Raw genomic sequence first — 25,129 nt, forward strand, 5'->3', positions numbered from 1 at the left:
CTTTGAAAAAAAAAAAAATTATTTCCATCCAGGCGACCCGGGTTCGATCCCCAGCCAAGTCGAAGTGGAATTTACTGTTTAAAAAACAAACGTTGCAGAGGGTTTTTACTCGGGGTACTCCCGTTTCCCTCTATCATTCCACCAACACCCTCAATCTCAACCTTATTTCATCTACCATCAGAAATACAGTGGATTGGAAAAGCAGAATTCTCATCATCAGAACTCCCGTCATTGGTACCACCTAGTCACTGCAACTTTGTCACCCGGTATTTTGGTCACTTCGACTTTTTGGCCATCCGATATTTTGGTCACCAGTACACATCTTGCTAAAAATAACTTATTTTGACAAGTAAAATATCCATAATTACACTGTATAAAATGTTATTGATTAATGTTTCAAAATTGCCACACTGCATAATAATAATAATAATAATAATAATAATAATAATAATAATAATACTTACTGGTTTTTAAGGAACCCGGAGGTTCATTGCCGCCCTCACATAAGCACGCCATTGATCCCTATCCCGAGCAAGGTTAATCCATTCTCTATCATCATATCCCACCTCCATCAAATCCATTTTAATAATATCTTCCCATCTACGTCTCGGCCTCCCTAAAGGTATTTTTCCTTCGGTCTCCCAACTAACACTCTATATGCAATTCTGGATTCGCCCATACGTGCTACATGCCCTCCCCATCTCAAACGTCTGGATAATAATAATAATAATAATAATAATAATAATAATAATAATAATAATAATAATAATAAGCTACTAGGGAAGTTCCGGAAAACAGACGGTGTTGCAATTGAACGGTTTACATCACCGTCTTCTTTATGCAGATGACTTGAATAAGTTAGGAGAAAATCCACAAACTATTAGGCGAAAACACGGGAATTTTACTTGAAGCAAGTAAGGAGATAGGTTTCGAAATAAATTCCGAAAAGACAAAGTATATGATTATGTCTCGTGACCAGAATATTGTACGAAATGGAAACATAAAAATTGGAAATTTATCCTTTCACAAGGTGGAAACATTCAAATACCTTGGTGTCCCGGCAACAGTAACAAATAGAAATGACACTCGGGAGGAAATTAAACGCAAAATAAATTTGAGAAATGCCTGCTATTATTTGGTTGAGAAGTTTTGTCATCAAGTCTGCTCTCAAAAAATCTGAAAGTTAGAAATTATAAAACAGTTATATTACCGGTTGTTCTGTATGGTTGTGAAACTTGGACTCTCACTTTGAGGGAAGAATAGAGGTTAAGAGTGTTTGAGAATAAGGTGCTTAGAAAAATATTTGGGGCTAAGAGGGTTGAAGTTACAGGAGAATGGAGAAAAGTTACAACAACGCAGAACTGCACGCATTGTATTCTTCACCTAACATAATTAGGAACATTAAATCCATACGGTTGAGATGGGCAGGGCATGTAGCACGTATGGGTGAATTCAGAAATGAATATAGAATGTTAGTTTGAAGACCGGAGGAAAAAAGACCTTTGGGGAGGCCGTGACGTAGATGGGAGGATAATATTAAAATGGATTTGAGAGAGGTGGGATATGATGATAGAGACTGGATTAATCTTGCTCAGGATAGGGACCGATGGCGGGCTTATGTGAGGGCGGCAGTGAACCTCCGGGTTCCTTAAAAGCCAGTAAGTAAGTAATAATAATGGTAAAAATAATGGAAAATCAAAACAATTTTTCTCACGAAATATCCACCGCTTTATTTGTGGTCTTAGCATAAATTTAGGATATTTTATTACACAGCAAAATAGGGGCTCTATGCATCAGGCGATATATGACACTGTACACATGAAATGCATATAAAATAAATGATGGCATCATATCCATACGAATGCAAGCTAGATGAATACATTTTCACAAGGAAGTTGAGTATCAAAATTTAGAGCAAAAACAAACGAAAATGAAAAATCTATTATACCGAGGGAAAGAGTACTAAACAGGGTGCATTTAAGAGATGACTCAGATATCAAAAATAAATAAATTTCACGTACTTCAAAGCATTTCATTAATTTTCTGCCACATTTTTTTTATTGAATACAATTGAGCCGTTCAGAGCAAAAGTGGTGTAAGTCAAAAATGGGTAATGATGGTTAAAGTAAACATTCTGTAAAATACAGCGCAAAGTAGCAATTAATATTTAATTTATTTAAACTACTAGCCGTACCCGTGCGCTCCGCTGCACCCGTTAGAAATAAATATAAAGTAATTACATAATTAAAATAGGACATTTGATCCAGGGAACATTCGTGTTTGATATAAGGATAAATCGTTTATTATGTTTCTTAATTTAAATTGTATTTGCATAATTAAAATGCGATCATTTTGATCCAGAGACCACTCATTTGGTCATAAAAATTGTTTTAGGAAATACAGGAAACGAATGTACAGAATAGCCTATCAAGTTTTCTGTGCATAAGATTCTATTTTAATCTTACCTGTCCTCGATTCACTCAGAAGTTACTGTAATAACATTATAGCATTATGTCCATCTAGAGAAACTACACTTTCCAATGGTGAATTAATAATTAATTATACAAATCGGTTAATTTAGCTTCTGATATTACTTCATACAAACACAGAAACGTTGTCTGTAGGCTATCTTTCATAGCTTTCGATTGTTGCTGTCCAAGGCCCCTTATAGACGAAGTCATTTGTTTTTTAATTCATTACACGGCCTTAGATGGCAGTTATTTTAATTTTAAAACTCATTTATCTCATTAAATATCAGTCCTATCAAAATTTTTCAAGGAATAAAACTTATCGGAAATTATTTTTAAAGAAACGTTTGTTATGTAACATTTTTCACAAAAATCAATAATAAGCGAGATATTTCGATTTATTTAATTCAGGCCCCCTTATAACCCCCCTTTTAAATAATGTATTTTGAATGCCATATAGCGTAAAATCTAAGTTACAAGGAACTTAATTTATATTCCAATTTTCATATAAATCGGTTCAGCCATTGTCGCGTGAAAAGGTAACAAACATACAGACATACAGACAGACAGACAGACATACAAACAGAAATTTAAAAAAGCGATTTTCGGTTTCAGGGTGGTTAATTGTATATGTTAGGACCAATTATTTTTGGAAAATCGAAAATTACCAGAAAAATTTCGGCTACAGATTTATTATTAGTATAGATTAGTATTCAGTGGATAGCAAGGACGACATATTAATTGCTACTTTGCGCTGTATTTTATAGAATTTTTACTTTAAACCTCATTACACAATTTTGACTTACACCACTTTTGCTCTGAACGACTCAGTTATTGAAGAATACAGAAAAACCTGATAAGTCACTTTTTGCTGTTTTTACTGGAATTCAAGTGAAAAGTTTCAAGACCCATTATATTGTATTGTCTTTGGATTGTAATTCTCGACATTTCTTCGGACTAATGACGTTGTTTGTTTCTGTACAATTAAACTACACAAATCTACACTACCTGGGAGCTATTAAATGACATCTAAAAAAGAAAATCGATAATTTTCTACATAACACGTCTTTCTCTTTTGCTGTTCAATTTATCCAGATACCCAGTACATAACAGATACATTGAATTTATATAAAAAAATGAGACAATCTTTGGGTACTTGTACAGGGACTTTATGAACGCCCTGTATGTATAAGACGAATGCCATGCAGAGCTATCTTGTGACGAATACTGGGACTTACCTCGAAATATGTCATCTCGTTACTGCTCATTTTTCATACTCTAGAACACCGGAAAATTGATAGAGCCTCGTTAGATAACCGAAAATTAGCATTTGTTTAAAAAACGAGTTTTCGACAAAATTGTATATGAAAGTGTTTGCGTAGTTATCTTTTCCATTTTATATTCTCGCACCAGCGGAGCATTTTGTACACATCACTTCAACTACATGTTTATATGCTAAGCGTCCATGTTTTCGAAATTAAACATGAATAAAACCGCCATTGTGAACGCCTGTTTATAAAATATACTATTTGAAATTCACAGAGTGAGTCTAGTTTTCCCCGACATGTTCCGAGTTGTGGTTGTCGCTTGTCGATGTCCATCAACAGACCCTGCTCGTCATTCCTTGCTTCCTGTCACAGGCAGAATTATTTTATTATATTGTAAATCACTTCCGTCTGATTTTGCACATAAGCCATAACCACTCTTCAAAATAGATTGTGATGTCACAGCTCAGGTTGGTGGTCTGATAATTTTACCATTGAACATTCTGAAAATGAAAATCATGCATGGCTTTCATTTAACTTCGAAAATGGAAAACTAAACCTTTTTTTTTTTTTTTTTTGGATATATGATATAAGGTAGAGTGGGGTAATTGCGACATTAGGGTTTATATAACACCAATTGTAACATGTTCTTGAGGTGCGATATTCTAATCAGTCACTATATATAGCACATAATTTCATCTACAGTGTTTGCAGTTCTATTAGATTTGAAAATAGATAAAAAGGAATAATTAATTTATGTAATAATAATAACAATAATAATTATTATTATTGTTATTATTATTTATACTGGCAGATTTAAGGCCTTAGGACCTTCTCTTACACTCTACCAGGTCACAAAGTATACAACCAGTTAAAATTTAACAAAAAGTTAAAGAACAGAATACTAACATATTACAAAAAAATAGTACATTATGCAACGAGCCTATAATGATAGAATTAAGAAGCGAGTATGGATGCTTATGAAACGAGCGCAAGCGAGTTTCATAATTTTCATACGAGCTTCTTAATTACCATTATAGGCAAGTTTCATACGACTTTTTATGCTCGACCATATTTCTAACTTGAAATTACAGTATTCAGATGTATACATTTTATTTGTATCTGACAAGATCGGAAGTGACTTTGTTCTAGGTCGTGAATTGTGAGATGTGCGCAGACGCGAAAGTATTGATTTTTTCCGAGGAACAATAATGTCATTGACCTTGTGTAATCCGTTAAACTTGGTATAACCTTGATTATTGAATTCGACATTGAAAAACGAGATGACAAATTGAATTTATTTGACTATTATTTACAATTAACGCTAATTATTATAGTAACAGAACATAACCTTCTGCGACAGTATTGGATTTCCAGCCTCCGTGACTTTTCGCTAATTCTCTTTCGATTGTATATCCGAGAATAATCGATACTTGCGGTTTTATAACAGTACAAAGCTGACTCGTTATTGGCTGAACACATGTAAGCTGAGTTGTCATTGGCTGAAAACACCTGAACTTTAATGAGTAGGTGTACTTTAATGACATGCATTAAAGGACTGCTACCAGGTGTATAATTACTACATTTCGGCATGGTCGAGCATAAAAATAATAATAATAGCATAATAAAATCGACAGTAAACAACATGAAAATAAAACCATAATAGAAAAAAAAGAAAGTAAAACTCATTTAGTACAAATGGTTAATATGGTAAAACATGAGGAAGAATATATCAAAATGGAATGTAATAAAATAGTAATAAAACAGAAAAGAAATACAAAAATTAAATAAAATTCACGATAAAGAGGCTATGATAATAAATTCATCGACTGATAGAGAGAACAAACAGGGCAAAGGAAGGAAAAAGAAATATATAGCCTATATTTTTGCAAAATTATGGCTGAGAAAAGGGCTTATAACTGAAAGGAATCTAATTGAAAAAGTGCAATTTTAATTTATTTTTGAAAGTAGACAATGTCCGACAGTCTCTGACATGTTGTGGTAGAGAGTTCCAGAGATGAGCTGCAGAGACGGTAAAAGATGAAGAGTAGAAGGATGTTCTGTGTTTAGGAATGGAGAGTGTGATATGGTGTTGTGAGCGAGTATCTATTTCGTGATACGAGGACAAATGTTGAAAACGAGAAGCGGTGAATTAACTGTCTCCCAACGTGAGCTATTCACTGGCTACAACGTTGCAATCTGCACGCATCGTTCAATGGCTTGTTATTATCGGTTGATTGTAGGATGAAAACACAGCTTATTTTGTGTAATTTCCTAAATTTAGTCAATAAGAATGATTTATGTTCTGTCTTGAAGGGTATACACCATTTTAAAATAATTTAATACACAAACACAACTATCACATGAAATGCTCAACAAGTTTTTGTAGCTTTATTCTCTTCGTCTATAATCAACAACAACAACAATCCAGGTTGCCAGGCGACGATAGAAAACAAACGATGCGAAAACAAATGAATGAGGTATATAAACAATTGAATACTCTTTCATATTCAAGTATAAAAATATAGGGGTACCATTTGAAATTTCAAAGTGGGGGTGGCTGGAGGGTAGAGGGTGAAATCTAAAATGCACTTAAGCCTGCTTTCAGACTTCGCCCTCAATATCGAAATTGACGTGTTTTTTGTTTAAATTGAATCTTCCTCGAGAGAGAATGCTATCCATTCTAAAGCAGTCCAAATGCAATAATTATAATGTTGTCGTTGTGTTTCGCGAAACAACCGAAAGTAGCGCTCTATGCCACCTGTTGAGTCTACGTCAGAGTGCTCAAATAAAAGTTTCCCTTTCAGAGATAAAACACGTTTCGTGTTCACTGGTTTGTAAGAAAAGGAAGAGAATGACTTGTTTCTAATTGGTTTATTTTACGACGTTTTATCAACTGTTGTGGTTATCTAGAGTATGAGTGAAATGAAGGCGATAATGCCAGCGAAATGAGTCCGGGCTCAGTGCAAAAAGTTACCCAGTATTTGCTCTTATTGGGTTGAGGAAAACCTCGAAAAAATTTCTCCCAGGTAACTTGTCCAAACCAGGATTTGAACCAGGCCCCGCTCGTTTCATGGTGAGGCATGCTAACCGCTAACCCACAGTAGTAGACAGAATGAATTAAGAAATTAACTTATGGAACAGTATTTCATATTATATCCAATGATAATAATAATAATAATAATAATAATAATAATAATAATAATAATAATAATAATAATAATAATGATGATGATGATGATGATAATGATAATGATAATAATGATGATAATAATAATGATAATGATGATAATGATAATAATGATAATGTTATGATAATAATAATAATAATGTTGTTAATAATAATAATAATGGTGATGATAATAATAATGATAATAATAATAATGATAATGATGATAATAATGATAATGATAATAATGTTGATAATAATTATGATGAATAATGATAATAATAATAACGATAACAATGATAACAATGATAATAATGATGATAATAATGATGATAATAATGATAATAATAATAATGATAATAATGATATTGATTATAATATTCATAATAATGATGAATAATAATGATAATATTAATAATAATGATAATGATAATAATGACAATAATAATAATGATAATAATAATAATAATAATAATAATAATGATAGTAATTATGACGATAATAATAATAATGATAGTAATGATAATAATGATGATAATGATAATAATGATAATAATGATGATAATGATAATGATGATAATGATAATAATGACAATAATGATAATGATTATGATAATAATAACAATGTTAATAATAATAATGTTGTTAATAATAATGTTGATAATAATAATAATGGTAATGATACTAATGATAATAATGAGAATAATAATAATGATAACGATAATAATGTTGATAATAATAATAATGATTATGAATAATGATAATGATAATAATGATAATAATGATAATGATTATAATAATGATAATGATAATAATAATAATGATGAATAATAATGATAATATTAATAATAATGGTAATGATGGTAATAATGATAATAATGATAATGATTATAATAATGATAATAATAATGATGAATAATAATGATAATATTAATAATAATAGTAATGATAATAATTATAATAATAATGATAATGGTAATAATAATAATAATGATTTTTTAATGTGTCCCCCTTTTTATTCAGTATGCTCCATTGCAGTAATGCAATACTACACACATCTGTTGCTACACTGTTTTTACATTCTGTCGGAACTTAAAACAAAAACTAATAGTAAACTATTTACAATATTTACAAGGATGTAAAGTCAGCTAACTGAATACAGTTTATGAATTATTTAAAATTATTAATACTAATACTATTTTAACTGGAGTAGTATTTTCACTATTTAATAATGATGATAATGATAATAATTATAATGATGATAATAATGATAATAATAATGATGATAATGGTGATAATAATGATTATAATAATAATAATAACAATAATAATAATAACATATTTAATCTTAGTCTTTATATTCATCCTATCTAACAGGTATTTATCTTCTTCTAGCTAGAGATGTAGCTTACGTTTTGGTGAGTTTCCCTGCTATCTTGGGTCTTGATTCGGGTGTGGGTTCAATTCCCGCTTGGGCTGATCACCTGATAGAGTTCGTTCACAGATTTTCCCCACCCTAAGCGAATATCATCGCATCAGATACCGAAAACTTAGCCTCATCTCGCCAAACACTGTCTCCCTATAACCAAATACTATACATCCATTTTAATTCACCTAGATACAGCGTCGTTAAATAATCAATTGCGAATGTTATTTTTATAATATATTTTGCATCTGTCTCTACATCACATTTATATCTGTCTTCATGACATTTATCTTCATTTGTTACATTAATCTGTCTTCATAGATTTTATCTTCGTCTACATTTCATTATATTATTGAACGGGTTACATCAGCTGCTTGTCTATGCTGATGACGTGAATATGTTGGGAGAAAATCCACAAACGATTAATGAAAATACGGGAATTTTACTGGAAGCAAGTAAAGAGATAGGTTTGGAAGTAAATCCCGAAAAGACAAAGTATATGATTATGTCTCGTGACGAGAATATTGTATGAAATGGAAATATAAAAATTGTAAATTTATCCTTTGAAGAGATGGGGAAGTTCAATTATCTTGGAGCAACAGTAACAAATATAAATGACACTCGGGAAGAAATTAAACACAGAATAAATATGGGAAATGCCTGTTATTATTCGGTTGAGAAGCTTTTGTCATCTAGTCTGCTGTTAAAAAACTGAAAGTTAGAATTTAGAAAACAGTTATATTACCGGTTGTTCTGTATGGTTGTGAAACTTGGACTCTCACCTTGACAGAGGAACAGAGGTTAAGAGTATTCGAGAATAAGGTGCTTAGGAAAATATTTGGGGCTAAGAAGGATGAAGTTACAGGAGAATGGAGAAAGTTATACAACGCAGAACTGCACGCTTTGTATTCTTCACCTGACATAATTAGGAATATTAAATCGAAACGTTTGAGATGGGCAGAGCATGTAGCACGTATGGGCGAATCCAGAAATGCATATAGAGTGTTAGTTGGGAGGTAGGCGAGAAAAAGGCCTTTGGGGATGGGAAGATAATATTTAAATGGATTTGAGGAAAGTGGGATATGATGGTGGAGACTGGATTAATCTTTCTCAGGATAGGGACCAATGGCGGGCTTATGTGAGGGCGGCAATGATCCTGCGAGTTCCTTAAAAGCCTTAAGTAAGTAACATTACATTTATCTCTATCTTCATAGCTTTCATTGGAATACCATAGCACACGGAGTACAGTGACAATTCAGCATGCCTTCATACGGGAATTTCAACATGCCACATCCATTGACAATACTCCAGAATTCACACCGAGTTGAAATGTAAATATTCACACCATTGAACACAGTTTGCGGGAATAGCGTCTTTTTTTTTTCTTACGGTGCCATCTACTGTTTTCCGCCAACAATTATAATTACACACCCCCTGAAATTATTAGAGCCGTTCTTTCTAATGGCACCGGTATGGATTTCGTAATACGCATAGTTACAAAATTATAATAGTTTATAATCACCGAATGTTTTTTTGAACACACTGTATTTTTCGGCGACTTTTTGCGCTTTTTCATTCCAGATGTTGGTACTTCCTAGTGATCTTCTCGAACGGTTAAAAAGTTGAAGTATTTCAGTTGTTTACAGAGCCTGCAAACAGTTTCATTGCGGGTCGCATTCGTCCCTATATTTATTTGGTCGCCGGTATCTCATCGCTGTAATGAATTGAGGCGAGCGGTACACTCTATCGAGCTAGGCGGGGCCCCCTGGTGATAATACTGCTGTAAGTAATGCGGTCACGCATCCACCAGGCGCCACACCTCGGTAAATGTATCCGCCTCTACGCCCTTCCTTTTCATCTTCACTTTCACATCTGTTTATACTTCTTTATTCTTCTACGCTATTCTTTAGCCTTTGTCTTCTGTTTTTATATTTCTTTCTAAATCTCTTATTGCCAGTTGTATAAACAATTAACCTCAGGTTAAGACATCAAATTGATCTTCAGTTATTTCGTCTTAAATTAAACTTAAATATAACCGCCCCCTCTACTAATAATGCCATGGGCGCTGCCCCCTCTCAATGAAATTAATAAGGGCCAAATATTTCGAAGAGAGAATCTTCAGTCTTCTGTTTTCCATTTCTTTGTAAATATCTTAAATTTTTTTGTTTCTTTTTACTTCAATTTTTCATTCGTATCTCATATTCCGTTTTTTTCCTGCCTACCATTTTTAGTGTTCTCTTCTCTGGTTTTGTATTTCTTTCTAAATATAATGTTTCCTTTGTTTTTCTTATTTTTTACATCTTTAGTTTCTCTCTTTATATTTCTTCTGCAAATGAATTTTAAATTGTTCAGATCAAATTTCTGCACATTTAAAGGACAAAACTGAAATTCTTTCAATAATTTATTATCATAACTAGCCGTACCCGTGCGCTCCGCTGCACCCGTTAGAAATAAATATAAAGTAATTACATAATTAAAATTGGACATTTGATCCAGGGAACATTCGTGTTTGATAGAAGGATAAATCGTTTATTATATTACTTAATTGAAATTGTATTAAAATATTAAAATGCGATCATTTTGATCCAGAGACACTCATTTGGTGCATTGACAATTCCTTTAACATGTTATTAATTGTTATTACCAATTATTTTTGGAAAAGCGAAAATTAACAGAAAAATTTTGGCTACAGATTTATTATTATGTTTATATTATATTATATTATATTATATTATATTATATTATATTATATTATATTATATTATATTATATTATATTATATTATATTATGAAAAAGTGTGTTGATAATGGATGTACTCGAATTAGAAAGTTTTTAATTTGTTGTTGGAGCTCTTGAATCTCAGGAGGAACAACTTTTACAACAGCGCAACATAATCTGCTTGGCTCATTACCCAATTTTTTTGCATTGCATTTATTGCATATATGTTTTATGTATTTTAACACGATTCAATTGAGCATAGTTAAAATTTGAATTATAAAATAATGGATTGCTAAGCTAACGTACTATTACTGCATACTAAATCAATACACTCATGTTGTTCGTTAATTCTCTGAGATTAAAATGAATATGTTCATAAATATTATTATAAGAAATACAGGAAATGAATATACAGAATAACCTATAAAGTTTGCTGTGCATAAGAAGCTATTTTAATCTTACCTGTCCTCGATTCACTCACAAGTTACTGTAATAACATTATAGCATTATGTCCATCTAGAGAAACTACACTTTCCAATGGTGAAATAATAATTAATTATACAAATCGGTTAATTTAGCTTCTGATATTACTTCATACAAACACAGAAACGTTGTCTGTAGGCTATGTTTCATAGCTTTCGATTGTTGTGTCCAAGGCCCCTTATAGACGAAGTCATTTGTTTTTTATTTCAATACACCGCCTTAGATGGCAGTTATTTTAATTTTAAAACTCATTTATCTCATTAAATATCAGTCCTATCAAAATGTTTCAGAGAATAAAACTTGTCAGAAATCATTTTTAAAGAACCTTTTGTTATGTAACATATTTCACAAAAATCAATAATAAGCGAGATATTTGGATTTATTTAATTCAGGCCCCCTTATAACCCCCCTTTTAAATAACGTATTTTGAATGCCATATAGCCTAAAATCTAAGTTACAAGGAACTTCATTTATATTCCAATTTTCATATAAATCGGTTCAGCCATTGTCGCGTGAAAAGGTAACAAACATACAGACAGACAGACATAAAAACAAAAATTTAAAAAAAGTGATTTTCGGTTTCAGGGTGGTTAATTATATATATGTTAGGACAATTATTTTTGGAAAATCGAAAATTACCAGAAAAATTTCGGCTACAGATTCATTATTAGTATAGATGCACCGCTCTATTAAATTGACTGAGCATATTGGGAATTAAATCAATGGTTTTCCCAAAACATGCTATGATGTGTATCATATAAAACATCTCGAAAAAGAATGCAGAACGAACAAAATTGTATTAAGGGGTTAGGTACAACTTACAGCAGTAAAATTTTGGAAATATTCAACATTTTTTTCTTCATTACTGTGTCTTGTACAATAATGAAAATTTCTATGTGTAAAACACTGTCCTGCTATATGAAAAAAAAATATTTTTACGATTTACAAAAAAATTATTTAATTTTTTTTTTTTTTTCAAAATTCAGTTCACTGTGCAGTGATGAAGATTTTCTCACATAACTCAAAAACTATCCAACATGCTGTGATGAAATTTTTTGTGTGTGTTTATGCATGTCATATCTACAATATGATGCAAGATCACTTCTCTACTTTTGATAGATTGTCTGATAAAAAATAAATTCGTTTAAAAAATGGTCAAATATCAGTATTTTCTTCTAACACAAAATGAAATAAATATTATTTATTAAGGAATGTAGTTGAAAGAACATGATATTGTAAACATGAATTTCAGCAATAAAACAAAACAGAGAGAACATGAAAAAGTTAACAAGTTTATGAGTTATGAGGGAAACGCTTCATCACTGCAAAGTAAACTGCCACCATTTTTAATTTTGAAAAAAAGAAGAAGTAATTTCTTTTAAATCGTAAAAATATTTTTTTTTCATATAGCAGAAGGACAGTGTTTTACACATACCAATTTTCATTAATGTACAAGATACCGTGATGGAGGAAAAAAGTGTTGAATATTTCCAAAAGTTTTACTGCTGTAAGCTGTACCTAACCCCTTAAACTTTCTTGTTTGAAATATCTCAGAAAATAATACCCTGAAATTATTGACATGATTTACGGATCACCCAGTATAATTACGATGGTGCCTAATGTGTAATTTCTTGTAAATCGTAAAAAATATTTTTTTTTCATATAGCAGAAGGACAGTGTTTTACACATACCAATTTTCTTTATTGTACAAGATACAGTGATGGAGGGAAAAATGTTGAATATTTCCAAAACATTTTACTGCTGTAAGCTGTACCTAACCCCTTAAACTTTTTTGTTTGAAATACCTAAAAAAATAATCCCCTGAAATTAATATGATTTACGGATCACCCTGTATAATTACGATGGTGCCTAATGTGTAATTTCTTGTAAATCGTAAAAATATTTTTTTCACATAGCAGAAGGACAGTGTTTCACACATACCAATTTTCATTATTGTACAAGATACGGTGATGGAGGAAAAAAATGTTGAATATTTCCAAAAATTTTACTACTGTAAGCTGTACCTAACCCCTTAAACTTTTTTGTTTGAAATAAGTCAAAAATAATCCCCTGAAATGATATGATTTACGGATCACCCGGTATAATTACGATGGTGCCTAAAGTGTAATTTCTTTTAAATTGTAAAAAAATATATATTTTTTTTTCATATAGCAGAAGGACAGTGTTTTACACATACCATTTTCATTATTGTACAAGATACGGTGATGGAGGAAGAAAATGTTGAATATTTCCAAAAAGTTTACTGCTGTAAGCTGTACCTAACCCCTTAAACTTTTTTGTTTGAAATACTTCAAAAAAATAATCCCCTGAAATTAATGTCATGATTTACGGATCACCCTGTATAATTACGATGGTGCCTAATGTGTTGCAGAAACTTCACGGCGCACCGGATGCCATCGTACGTCACGTAGGGGATCTAGGCAACATCGAGTCCAAGGACAAGCTGGCCACCATCAACTTCACCGACAGCGTCATCTCGTTGACTGGCCCGCACAGCATTCTGGGACGAGCCTTGGTCGTGCATGAAAAGGAGGACGACTTAGGCCTCAAGGACACGAACGACAGCCGGAAGACGGGAGACGCTGGGAGACGCGTAGCGTGCGGCGTCGTCGGCATCCAGTAATCATCATCCGTCTTGTTTTCTTTGCGGTCCGGGAGGAGAGCATTAAAGAGAGTCCCCGCTGTGAAGTCCTTCAGTTTATCCAAGTACCTTTGTTGATTATAGATCTTTCTTGATTCCGTATCTTACATTCTTCTATTTACGTAAAAAAATAATTCATTTTCGAATTCTTTAGTGTTGCTTTTGGAAATAATGGTATATTATTTTTGTTTTAAATACAAAATAACAGAAAATTTTGATATCATTTTCTCGTTGCAACAAAAATAAATTTGTAATCTATTTTGTTGCTGAGAGATAGTAAAATTCTTTTAAAAAATGCACAAGACGACACTTAATGGTGAGATCAGAGATCCTATAATATTACCAATGTTAAATTAATTATCATTTTTAAATATTTTTATCTCAGAAAGTATTACAGATATCTGCATAAAAATTGTATTGCTTACTCCTTATCTTAAAGAAGATGAGTTCTTGTTTAGAAAGTAGCCTATACTTTGTGGAAATAACGAGTTTTTATCCAAATTAATTTAAAGAAGAGGTCAGAAGTCAATGTAATGCTGTAGATAAGCTGTAAAAAGTGCCTTGCTATCTTAGTTTTTGAAGAAAAGAATTATAGTCTTATGTTGTGAATGTCTAAGTTTCGAGAAAAGGAACGACAAAGAAAATTTAAAAAAAATCTTAAATTTTCAAAAACACAGAACACTAAACCTCTTTTGCAAATTCACAACAAAATCGGCCATTATATTTACAAATATTACCGCCAACTTACGAAACAAACATTCAGCTACAAAATAAGCCAAACCATAGCCTTTCATACCAAATAGTTTCGGAGATATTTGTATTTTTATGCATTAGTGCTGTATGAAAAAAAAAATACATTGACACAAAAGTATTACGTAATTAAAATCACTTGCAATTACTAAATTTTCTCAATAAATTATGTATCAAATTACGCAGAAATATCCAAATAATGTATGGAACAAAAAAATATTTTCAAAATTTGATCTCTGATTTCACCTTAAATCGTTTTGTTTTGACGTTACATACATGACGTCATTAGTTACTGCCAAGTTAATTTTCAACGACAGGTTTCCTCTGTTACCATCGCTCAATGCCTCCATGAACACGCTCTTTGCCATATTAGAACATATACGTACTATCTCACATTAATAAAACTATGTACTCACCCTCCCTACAGTAGCTGCTGGAAGTGTTACCCATCTTATTTGATACATAATTCACATCACATCGTTCACAGAACCTGTTGCATTAAACATATGCACCAAATTTAGTATTGTTTTTGTACATGGAAATTGGCAGCCAAGAAATTTACGTTTGTTTTTCCCGTGTTCTGCCATACGTTTTATTTTTTCGTATGTACATTTTCAAAATTGGACATAACCTGTTTTGTGACTAATCACTAATGATGCCGATTCGGCTATTTACATGACCTCATCCCCTTAATCTGAATCCCCAAACGCCTAGCTAATTTTATCACTCCTCAATGTTACTTATGTTATCCTTCAGGCATCATAGGGAATGAGGGAAAGAGAAAAAAATGATCACCACTTGGAGCTAGTCTCTGCAATAAAGGCACACACTAAGAGTAAATATAGTGTATTACGTTGTGTTGTGTTGTGTTTTGCAATGGTTACATATTCGGAGCATGAACATGTACACATTTTGAAAATGTAGTTATGGAAAAACAAATCGTGTGGCAGAATAATAATAATAATAATAATAATAATAATAATAATAATAATGATTTATTTAACCTGGCAGAGTTAAGGCCATACGGCCTTCTCTAACACTCAACCAGGAGTAAAACTGCGTTACAAAAAACACTACAAATTTACAAAGTACACTACAATTGTACACACAAAACTGAATAAGATAATAATAATAAAATGTAAACAACAAGTAAGTAGAACTCAGACATAATAAAGGGTGCGTCAGAAAGAACGGATGGATTTCAAACTATCGATACGCAACGAGGAGAGAGATATAGTGAGGGGGACCACGACTGTTGGGTCAGCCATAGAATGCAGTTTCAGTTGAGAACATGGTGTTGGTCTGGTGTACAACGTGCTTTCATCGTAGAGACATTTTTGAAAAATGAAGAGTCTGTGATCGCCACTCAGGACTCATTTCGACATCGGATGTCACACTAGGATTCCAACTCGGAATACAATTTTGCGGTGGGTGGCTTCATTTCGTATCACAGGTTCAACATTAAAGAAGAAATCACCTGGACGAAATTCTATTGCACTGAGATTGTCCGAGGCTACGGTAAGATCTCGCGCCCTGCGACTTCTTTCTTTGGGACCATTTGAAGGCGTAAGTTTGTAAACATCGATCACATACACTGGACGAACTGAAGACAGCGATTCGTGAAGAAATCGTGGCAATTGCACCAGCTATGACTGTGAAAGTGATGGCGAACATCAGAAAACGCCTCGATGCCTGTATTGAAAGCCAAGGACATCATATGGATAATGTTGTTTTCCATAAATAAACTGCATGTACTGGTGAATATGTTGATAACAATACATTTTTGATTTGATGAATCTTTACAATTTTCTTGCCATGTGAAATCCATCCGTTCTTTCTGACGCACCCTGTATATAACATACAGAAAGAAAGAAAAAAGCATAATAAAATGTGAACAGCAGGTCAAAATAAATGAGTCATACAAAGTATAAAGAAATAAGACAATTAATAATAATAATAATAATAATAATAATTAATAATAATAATAGTAATAACATAGTGCAGCACAAAGCATAGAACGAATACAATATTTTTAAGTACACACAGTAAGGAAAATTATGATTATATATAGCTCAACTTATCACATTATAGATATACCATTACCGGAAAATGTGAAAACAAAAATAAAATAGTAATATACGTTACAAGAGCGGTATGTTGACGTTTTCATGTTCGAGGAAAAGATTGAAAAAGCGAAACGTAGTTGAGCTTTAAAAAATTTCCGAGAACATGAAAACAAACATACCGCTCGTGTATCGTACATTATTTTGTGCGAAGATCGTTTATTACATACCTGAAAGACGAATTTCTAATTAGTTGCAATGAAATCTCCATGTTGGTTTCTGTTTAATGACGGCAACTTCGGAAAACCAAAATATCTTTCTTCAACATTGTTGCTATAAAATGTTTTCTATGTTTACTATACTCCAGCAGGCCGTGATATACGTCTGCCTTTTTCCCCCCAGTCTATAAATGCGGACTTAAAACAAACGGTAAGGTTATGTAATGATTTATTTTTCATTTTAATATTTTAACAATATTATTTATATAACACATTTCAGTAATAACATCGGCATCTGGAATCTTGTTGATTTTTTCACGGCTTCCTTAATGTTACTTGCATTACAAATGCAGTAACTTTTGTGGTGTTGTAGAGTTTACTTAATTTTTGAAAATATTTAAAAACAATAATTAACAGTGCAATTTAGGTGAAATTGCAGTGGTAAGTTTCCAATTTATAATTATTACTATGTTAAACGTCTCTAAAGATAATATGTTAAAAGCCTAAAGCAGTAAAATGAATGTCGCGCTTAAGCGGTAAGAAGAGGGAAATTGTTATGTGTGTTACGTTGGGAATACTGAATGTGGTATTTCACACTTACCGCGTATTGGTTCTGTGCGGAAAACAAGCAAATACGCACGATCTCGCACAAAATAAGTTAAACATCACTAGAACATAAAAATGTGAATACGTGGAAACATGCAATACAACACTTGTCATAATAGTAAGTTAGTTTGGCAACTCGTCATAAGATAATTTTCTAACTTGGATTTGAAAGATTTCAATGTTCGGCAGCCCTTGACTTCAGGCGGCAGAGAGTTCCAGTGACGAGAGGTAGCAACAGTGAAAGATGAGGAATATAGAGATGATGTGTGAAGTGGAATTTCTAGCATGTTATCGCGTTGTGATCGAGTATTAATATTATGATAGCTAGAGAGAGTATGAAAACGAGCGAATAAATAATAGGGGGATGAAGTGTGCATAATTCGATATAAGAGAGAAAGTGAGTGCAGATTTCTCCTCTCATGCAACCTAAGCCATGATAACTTCTCGAAAGAAGGTGAGATATGATCATAGTATCGAACATTACAAATGAAGCGGACGCACGCGTTATGAACACGCTGTAGTTTCTGAGCGGAATCAATCCTGAGATCACTGAACAAAACGTCGCAATAATAATAATAATAAGAGAACTTTAAATATTAAATTCAAGCTCGTCAGTTCCATATATAAAAACAGTACTAAATTTAGTGAATATATGTTTAATGAAACTGATTTTGTGAATGGTGTGATGTGAATTATGTACCACACAAAGTGGGCAATACTTCCAGCAGCTACTGTGTGGAGGGTGAGTATCAAATGTTATTAATGTAACATACCTACGTAAGGTTTAATCCGGCGACGGGTCTTGAGTTCAAGGATGGAAGCAGCGATTATCATGGAAGGAACCTGCAGTTGGTGTGCGAAAGAAACACCGGGAACTTTCTCTGGAACTCACTGTACACTACAGATTTTATTTATTGAACTCGTTCAAATTATGATAAATAATAGAAAATATGTTGTATATATTTTTTCATAGCCATGACATTATTTAACGTTTTGTTTCCCTTAAAACTATTGTTTATTAAAGTAGACTATAAGCTGAACTTGCCTAAATATAAATCAATGCTCTCCTCTCTGACATGTGTTAGAATTTGTCACTCACAGCACTGTAATGCTACACGTGTGTGTTTGTGTTTACATATATGCAAGATTTTCTTTCCATGGCTTCAGCACTGTTTACAATGCATTGACACGTCTGTTTTTCTGAATAGGTGTAGCATTTAGTAGCTAAGCTTTCAGGCCTGCATAATCAGTGTTTGTCGAAACCAAAAACATTGCATATTCGATGCCACAAACGAAAGTCAATACACTGTAGATAGAAGGAAGGATCTTGTATCAGTTTCTGCAGTGTATAAGAAATAGTTATCACACCTCTATCACTGCTACTACCACTACTGATGATACTACTGCTACTACTATTGCTACCCTTACTACTACTATTGCTTTGATTTCCATTGTTGCTTTTTTATTACTGTTATTGGTACTATCACTGGCATTGTTGCTTTTCTGTTACTATTATTGCTACTTCTACCCTTAGCATTGCTATTTCTCTACTATTTCATTGTTGCTGCTATTTTACACGCTACTGTTATTTTTAAATGTTTTAATATCCATGTTGCTACCGCTATTACAATACTAACACTTTTGCTATTTTCACTGGTACAGTTGCTTAGTTTTTTATTATAGTTGCTACTTGTATTGCTATTATTCTTGCTTGCATTCCTGTTGCTGCATACAATTTTATTATTGCTGCTATTATTGTGATTGTTACTAATATTGTACGTGCATTGGTGTCATTGCTACTTTTATTACTACCTCTATTATTGCTACTAGTAATTCAGATGCTGCTACTACACCACCATTGCTGCTTCTGTCCACTACTGCTACTACTACTACTGCCAGAACTATACCACTACTACCATGACTATTGCAACTACCATTACTACCTCTACTACAACTACCACTACTACAAATACCATTACTATTAGGCCTACTATCACTAGTACCACCACTGCAACTACAACTACCACTACTACAACTACCAATACCACCACCACCACAACAACTACTACTACTACAACTACCACTACTACAACTACCATTACCACCACTGCAACTACAACTACCACTACTACAACTACCATCACCAGCACTACAACTACTACTACAACTACCATCACCACCACTACAACTACTACTACTACTACAACTACTACTACAACTACCACTACTACAATTACCATTACTATTACTATCACTAGTACCACCACTGCAACTACAACTACCACTACTACAACTACCATCACCACCACTTCAACTACTACTACTACTACTACTACTACTACAACTACCACTACTACAATTACCATTACTATTACTATCACTAGTACCACCACTGCAACTACAACTACCACTACTACAACTACCATCACCACCACTACAACTACTACTACTACTACAACTACTACTACAACTACCACTACTACAATTACCATTACTATTACTATCACTAGTACCACCACTGCAACTACAACTACCATTACCACCACCACTACTACTACTACTACTACTACTACTACTACTACTACTACTACAACTGCCATTACTATAACTACCATTACCACCACTACTACAACTATTACCACCACTACAACAACTACTACTACAACTACCATTACCACCACTACTACAACTACTACTACTACTACAACTGCCACTACTACAATTACCATTACCATTACTACCACTGCAACTACCACTACAACTATACCACTACTACCATGACTACTGCAACTACCATTACTACTTCTACTACAACTACCATACTACAATTACCATTACTATTACTATTACTAGTACCACCACTACAACTACCATTACCACCACTACTACAACTACCACTACTACAACTACCATTATCACCACTGCAACAACTACCACTACAACTATACCACTACTACCATGACTACTGTAACTACCGTTACTACTTCTACTACAACTACCACTACTACAACTATCATTACCACCACTACAACAACTACTATTACAACTACCATCATCACCACTGCAACAACTAACACTACAACTATACAACTACTACCATGACTACTGCAACTACCATTACTACTTCTACTACAACTACCACTACTACAACTACCATTACCACCATTATAACAACTACCACTACTACAACTACCATTACCACCACTACAACTACTACTACAACTACCATTACCACCATTACAACAACTACTACTACAACTGCCACCACTACAACTACCATTATCAAAAACTGCAAAAACTACCACTACAACTATGCCACTACTACCATTACTACTGCAAACTACCATCACTACTTCTACAACTACCACTACTACAACTACCATTACCACCACTACAACTACTACTACAACTACCATTACCACCATTACAACAACTACTACTACAACTGCCACCACTACAACTATCATTATCAAAAACTGCAAAAACTACCACTACAACTATGCCACTACTACCATTACTACTGCAAACTACCATCACTACTTCTACAACTACCACTACTACAACTACCATTACCACCACTACAACAACTACTACTACAACTACCACCACTACAACTACCACTAGTATAGTACCACCACTGCAACTGCCACTACTAAAACTACCAATACCGCCATTACAACAACTACCACTACCACCATTACTACTACTACCACCACCACCACAACTGGCCCATAGCTAGTTTATTACAAGAAAGTCATTCCAAATTCTTGTAACCTGTACAAGATCACTGTATAAAGGCCCTTGATATCAAGGTTGCTAACTCGAGTTAGTTCTGTAACACTGTTCTTAAATATGCGTTACGTTTACGAAATAAGCTTTAAAGTCCAGGGGTGTAAATGAGGCCTGAGGCGCCAGGATACTGTTTTTCGGGGCCGGGCGGCTCCAGGGCAATTTTATAATTTTATAAATGCAAAATTTGACGTTAATATGAAAAAGTCGTATTTTAGTCATACTAATTATTAGTGCGGTGTACTCTTCAGACCTGAGGAACTTGCTCCCATTTTGTTTTCTGCCTCTAATCAAGTGATTCTGTTCAAACAGAATGATCCAGCAATCGATATCCCAGAGATAGGACACTCTTTTTTTAAGAAATACACAACTGATTAACATTTGCATTCAATAGGAAAGTTTTTTATTTAAACACTGCAAAGGATATTTATACAACATAAATTGTCTCTCTGACAATAATCCATCACTCATTTGGTTCTGAATGCACTGCAGCCTAACAACGTATAGTGCTCTCTCTATGTTGCAACGTCTGAACTATGCTTTCATAGTTACGTAAAATTTGTTTGGCTGTAAAATTTCTATCTTGCTTAATCTGCGTTCTGAAATTATGTATTTTTGTACCGTTGGTAAAACGCAGACGTTCACTTGTTTTGAACAATGCATTGTTGCTCTCTGTCTCTGGTTATAGCATATTATTGCATCGACTAGAATCGTACCTACACGAAACTGACAGTTCATTCTATTTGCTATAAGAAAGTAATAGTTTTATGTAAATATTATTTTAGTGTTTTGAAAACTATAGAACAATACTGTTAGTGAACTACATTTAATAGGATAGATATGTTATCATTTATCACAGTCCAGATAAGTCACTGAATTTGCAATTTGTGGAGTTAGTTGTAAGAGATTTTATATTTGTTTTGAAGTCTTTCAGTTTTTATGAAGACATGAATGGAAGCCATTATGGAGTGTGTCTCTATGTATTCACAAATTTATAGCAATAAAGATGTATTGTTTTACATTTATATACCATTTTGAATTTTTATTATGCATGATGCATGCTTTAACATATGGTTTTCAATGGGTGCATGTCTATCATAAAACATGGCACAGAGAACATTTTAAGAGTTGTATTCTTTCTAAAAACCGTTATATTATAGAATTTATCACATTGTGAAAGTGTGAATTATGAATTATAATAAATTTGGCCCCTTACCACACATTTACAACACGAAAAAATCTTGATTGAGGATCCAAGCGAAATTAATGGTCAGCATTTGTGTTCCCATCGCAATTATCTTTCCGCTCTGCGGGCAAATATAACTCTTCTGATGTATCTTTGACGATCAGAAATGAGGGAATCATTGTTTGTTTTTATCTGATTATTGAAATGGAAAGAACGTTGAGAGGAAAGGGGAATTGTGGATTTAATCTGACTCAAAGCGTTTATATTAAAATACGACATGGATGATAACCGTGTAACACAGTTCGTGCATTTAAAAATATATTAATTCTCCTAGTATTATAACCATTATTAAAACCATTATTAGTCATAATTATATTATCTGAATTCCAGAGACAGATGAGAAACAATTATTGTTTAATACCGGGTGTTTCAGACCACCCCTATCAGCCGATTTCTCGAAAACTATATGATACTGGTTGTTCATAAAAAAATTGATAACCGAAACCTATGTAAAGAATCGATTGGTGGCAGTACCATTTCCCGTAACAAACCGGAAGTAGGGGTACCTGTGGTCAACTTTGAAATTCAAAATGAGAACATGGGTCATTGAAGGTACCATTGGAAACTACTTTTAAGAAGAAACAATTTTTACTGAAACTTTTTTTTTTCTAACTTTTATTGTTTACTCACAAAGCAACAAAAATAGTATTTTCTGAGAAATGTTGTGTGTTGTTTATGAACGTATGTACACTCTTCATAGTAAGTATTCAAAATGTCAGTCACCCTGTGCTAAACAATGTTCTGATCTCCTTCTAACATCCGTGATTGCATGGAAAACTTCACCACAGCTCAGAGAAACACATGGTGGCAGCCATTTTGAACACTTACTATGAAGAGTGTATGTATATTAACAATATACAACATTTCTCGGAAAATACCATATTTGTTGCTTTGTGAGTAAACAATAAAAGTCAGAAAAAAAAGTTAGAGTAAAAGTTGTTTCTTTCTAAAAGTAGTTTCCAATAGTACCTTCAATGACTCATGTTCTCATTCGAAATTTTAAAGTTGACCACAAGTACATCTACTTCCGGTTTGTTACGGGAAATGGTACTGCCACCAATCGATTCTTTACATAGGTTTTGGTTATCAAAAATTTTTATAAAGAGCCAGTATCATATAGTTTTCGAGAAAAAAGGGCTGATACGGGTGGTCTAAAACACCCGGTATATTGGCCACTTACCTTGTGTTGAAACGAAATTACGAACTAAAGTGTGATATTTCACATAGCATTATATAGGGTGATTTAAAGGTGCGAGTAGGTGGAAATCTAGTACATGTAAATGAAAACGTGGGGGGGAGGGGATAAATAGAAGAGGAAGAGAACATCCCAAGCAAAACAGTACCAGCATAGATAACCTATTTATAGATTCAGTGAGTATTAGATATAATGAAATTGAAAGGAAAGGAGCAATAAATAGAAAGAAAGACAAAGATGGAAATAATGTTGAGTTGAACAGTAAAGAAAGGTTAGAACCTGCGACAGCTAAGGATTGATTGAAAAATGTGGGGATGTGATCAAAAAGTGCAACTAATGTAGAACTGCAAAAAGATCGCGAGGTATAGGTTCAGTAATTTTGATGTGATCCGTATTATATTTGCAACAGACACCGTCAAACTGCTGGAAGAAAGACTGGACAAATTCGAACCCAGTATCTCGTGCATAACATTAACCATTTCACTATAGGTACTGCTAAATGACTTCAAAATGTCACGTAGTTTAGCAATGTAGTGTGGGCTCCATTGTGCAGTCTTTTTTTTTTTGGTGTGAAAATGACTTACTTTGCACGCCTACAATCTACTCATATGGCCGGTTTTTCCAAGTATTGTTAGAAAATTTAATGACTGTTAAACTCTAAACAGTTTGCTAATTAATAAAATTGTATGTTTTCAACGCCAGTTTGGTTTAACAGATTGTTAACAGTTTGTTAATTTTAAGTGTAGGATTTCGGGCAGTTAACTCGTTTAACAGTTAGTTAAATATGGCCGATGTCTCCACAGCTGTTCGAACAGAAGTTGTGAAATTAATATTTTGTGTCTCTCTGTAGAGAATGTTTAGCATATGACTGTTAATATAACATTTAAAAAATACTTTGGACTGTTTAAATACATCAGTGTTATTTTATTTCTTTCGTATTTCGTATCCATAATAGCAATGAGGAAATACAGGGACATCATTTTATTTTTACTAACATTTTTAATATTAACTTGTCTATACCTCTGGATCAACGCCGTTTGCTACCCCCTTCCACGACTGGAGTTCGATGA

General features: G+C 33.1%; 1 protein-coding gene across 1 annotated transcript in view; it reads left to right on the forward strand.

Annotated features, from left to right (window-relative positions):
• LOC138703295 (superoxide dismutase [Cu-Zn]-like) overlaps window positions 1-25,129 on the forward strand; it is a 194,295-nt gene that overhangs the window by 153,225 nt on the left and 15,941 nt on the right. The window contains exon 4 of the mRNA XM_069831099.1: window positions 13,923-14,170. Coding sequence (XP_069687200.1) covers window positions 13,923-14,170 — 248 coding nt within the window. The remainder of the gene's footprint in view (window positions 1-13,922; window positions 14,171-25,129) is intronic.

Source organism: Periplaneta americana, chromosome 1, assembly GCF_040183065.1.
Source record: "Periplaneta americana isolate PAMFEO1 chromosome 1, P.americana_PAMFEO1_priV1, whole genome shotgun sequence".
NCBI lineage: Eukaryota > Metazoa > Arthropoda > Insecta > Blattodea > Blattidae > Periplaneta > Periplaneta americana.